The sequence below is a fragment of the Opisthorchis viverrini genome (genome assembly GCF_000715545.1).
Source record: "Opisthorchis viverrini unplaced genomic scaffold opera_v5_32, whole genome shotgun sequence".
Classification (NCBI taxonomy): domain Eukaryota; kingdom Metazoa; phylum Platyhelminthes; class Trematoda; order Opisthorchiida; family Opisthorchiidae; genus Opisthorchis; species Opisthorchis viverrini.
The window spans coordinates 684374-685378 of NW_008751687.1; the positions used below are offsets into that span (position 1 = coordinate 684374).

General features: G+C 49.6%; 1 protein-coding gene across 1 annotated transcript in view; it reads right to left on the minus strand.

The window, feature by feature from the left end:
- The window catches only part of T265_02512 (hypothetical protein), a gene marked incomplete at both ends in the record, with an annotated part of 51613 nt that overhangs the window by 30955 nt on the left and 19653 nt on the right, over positions 1 to 1005 (minus strand). The window contains 2 exons of the mRNA XM_009166775.1: positions 105 to 207; positions 250 to 425. Of these exons, the coding sequence (XP_009165039.1) occupies positions 105 to 207; positions 250 to 425 (279 nt within the window). The remainder of the gene's footprint in view (positions 1 to 104; positions 208 to 249; positions 426 to 1005) is intronic.

Genomic DNA, 1005 nt, shown 5'->3' on the forward strand with positions numbered 1-1005 from the left:
TGATCAGCACACAACTGAAGGAGGCGATCCCCGTTGTCTGTTCGGCGAGCATCGACTCCGAATCGACCACCCAAATGTGATTCCAAGGAGCTCAGACGACCTACTTGAGCATTCAAATCGCCTGCGAGGATCACAGTGTCAGTGCTTTTTGCTTGATGAATGAGCCCGGATAGCTCTCGATGGAAGGTACCCTTTTCAGCATCAGACCTGCAGTCTGTTGGGGCACAAGCCGACACTACGAAAAGGTACCTCTGTTTATGTCGAGAGGTGCTGAGCTTGATTGAGCTGGATAACCAGACGGCGAAAAGCCGACTGTTCACTGGGGTGCAATCCAGAAAGGCGCATGAGTGCAACTCCAACGCCAAATATTCCACGAGTCCTTGCTTCTTGACCACCGGACACACTGAGGGAGAAATGTGAAAGAGCTGAGTCCACCGTTGGTGTTCTGAGATGCATAACCATGCTTGTGTTTTGTATGCCTGTTTCGGGGACAGCGCACATCAATTTTAAGGGAGTATGAGGTTTCTGCGAGCATCGCCTGTTTGTCAAGCTGACAAAGAGTACGGACGTTGAGAGCTTCCGTATAGAAATGGTTCCATGGATTTAGGTTATTCCATTTATCGTTAGTCGGGAGCGAGGAGCATAAGGACCTTCGGTCAGACAACTCACAATCAAATGACCCAGGGGCTTTTGCTTGTGTGGTGGGAAGGGTTTGGCATCATCATCATTGACAGCATGACATCAATGTTCAACCCAGATGCTTCACTGCCGTACAACCATGATTTATTTGAAACCCTTGTTGTGAAGAAAAGAGGAAAGGTGGATGGGGAAGGGACTTAAGGCTAGCTTAAAACAATCATTCCGAGGTGCCTACACCTCCAGACATTCACTCAGGCAATCTGGATAGAAACTGACAACAAGGACGCCACTGACATCGGTTGGCAGCCATATCTTGTAGTGTCTCCGACCAGGCACAGTGAGGATCACGCGGTCCCCACCCTGGAA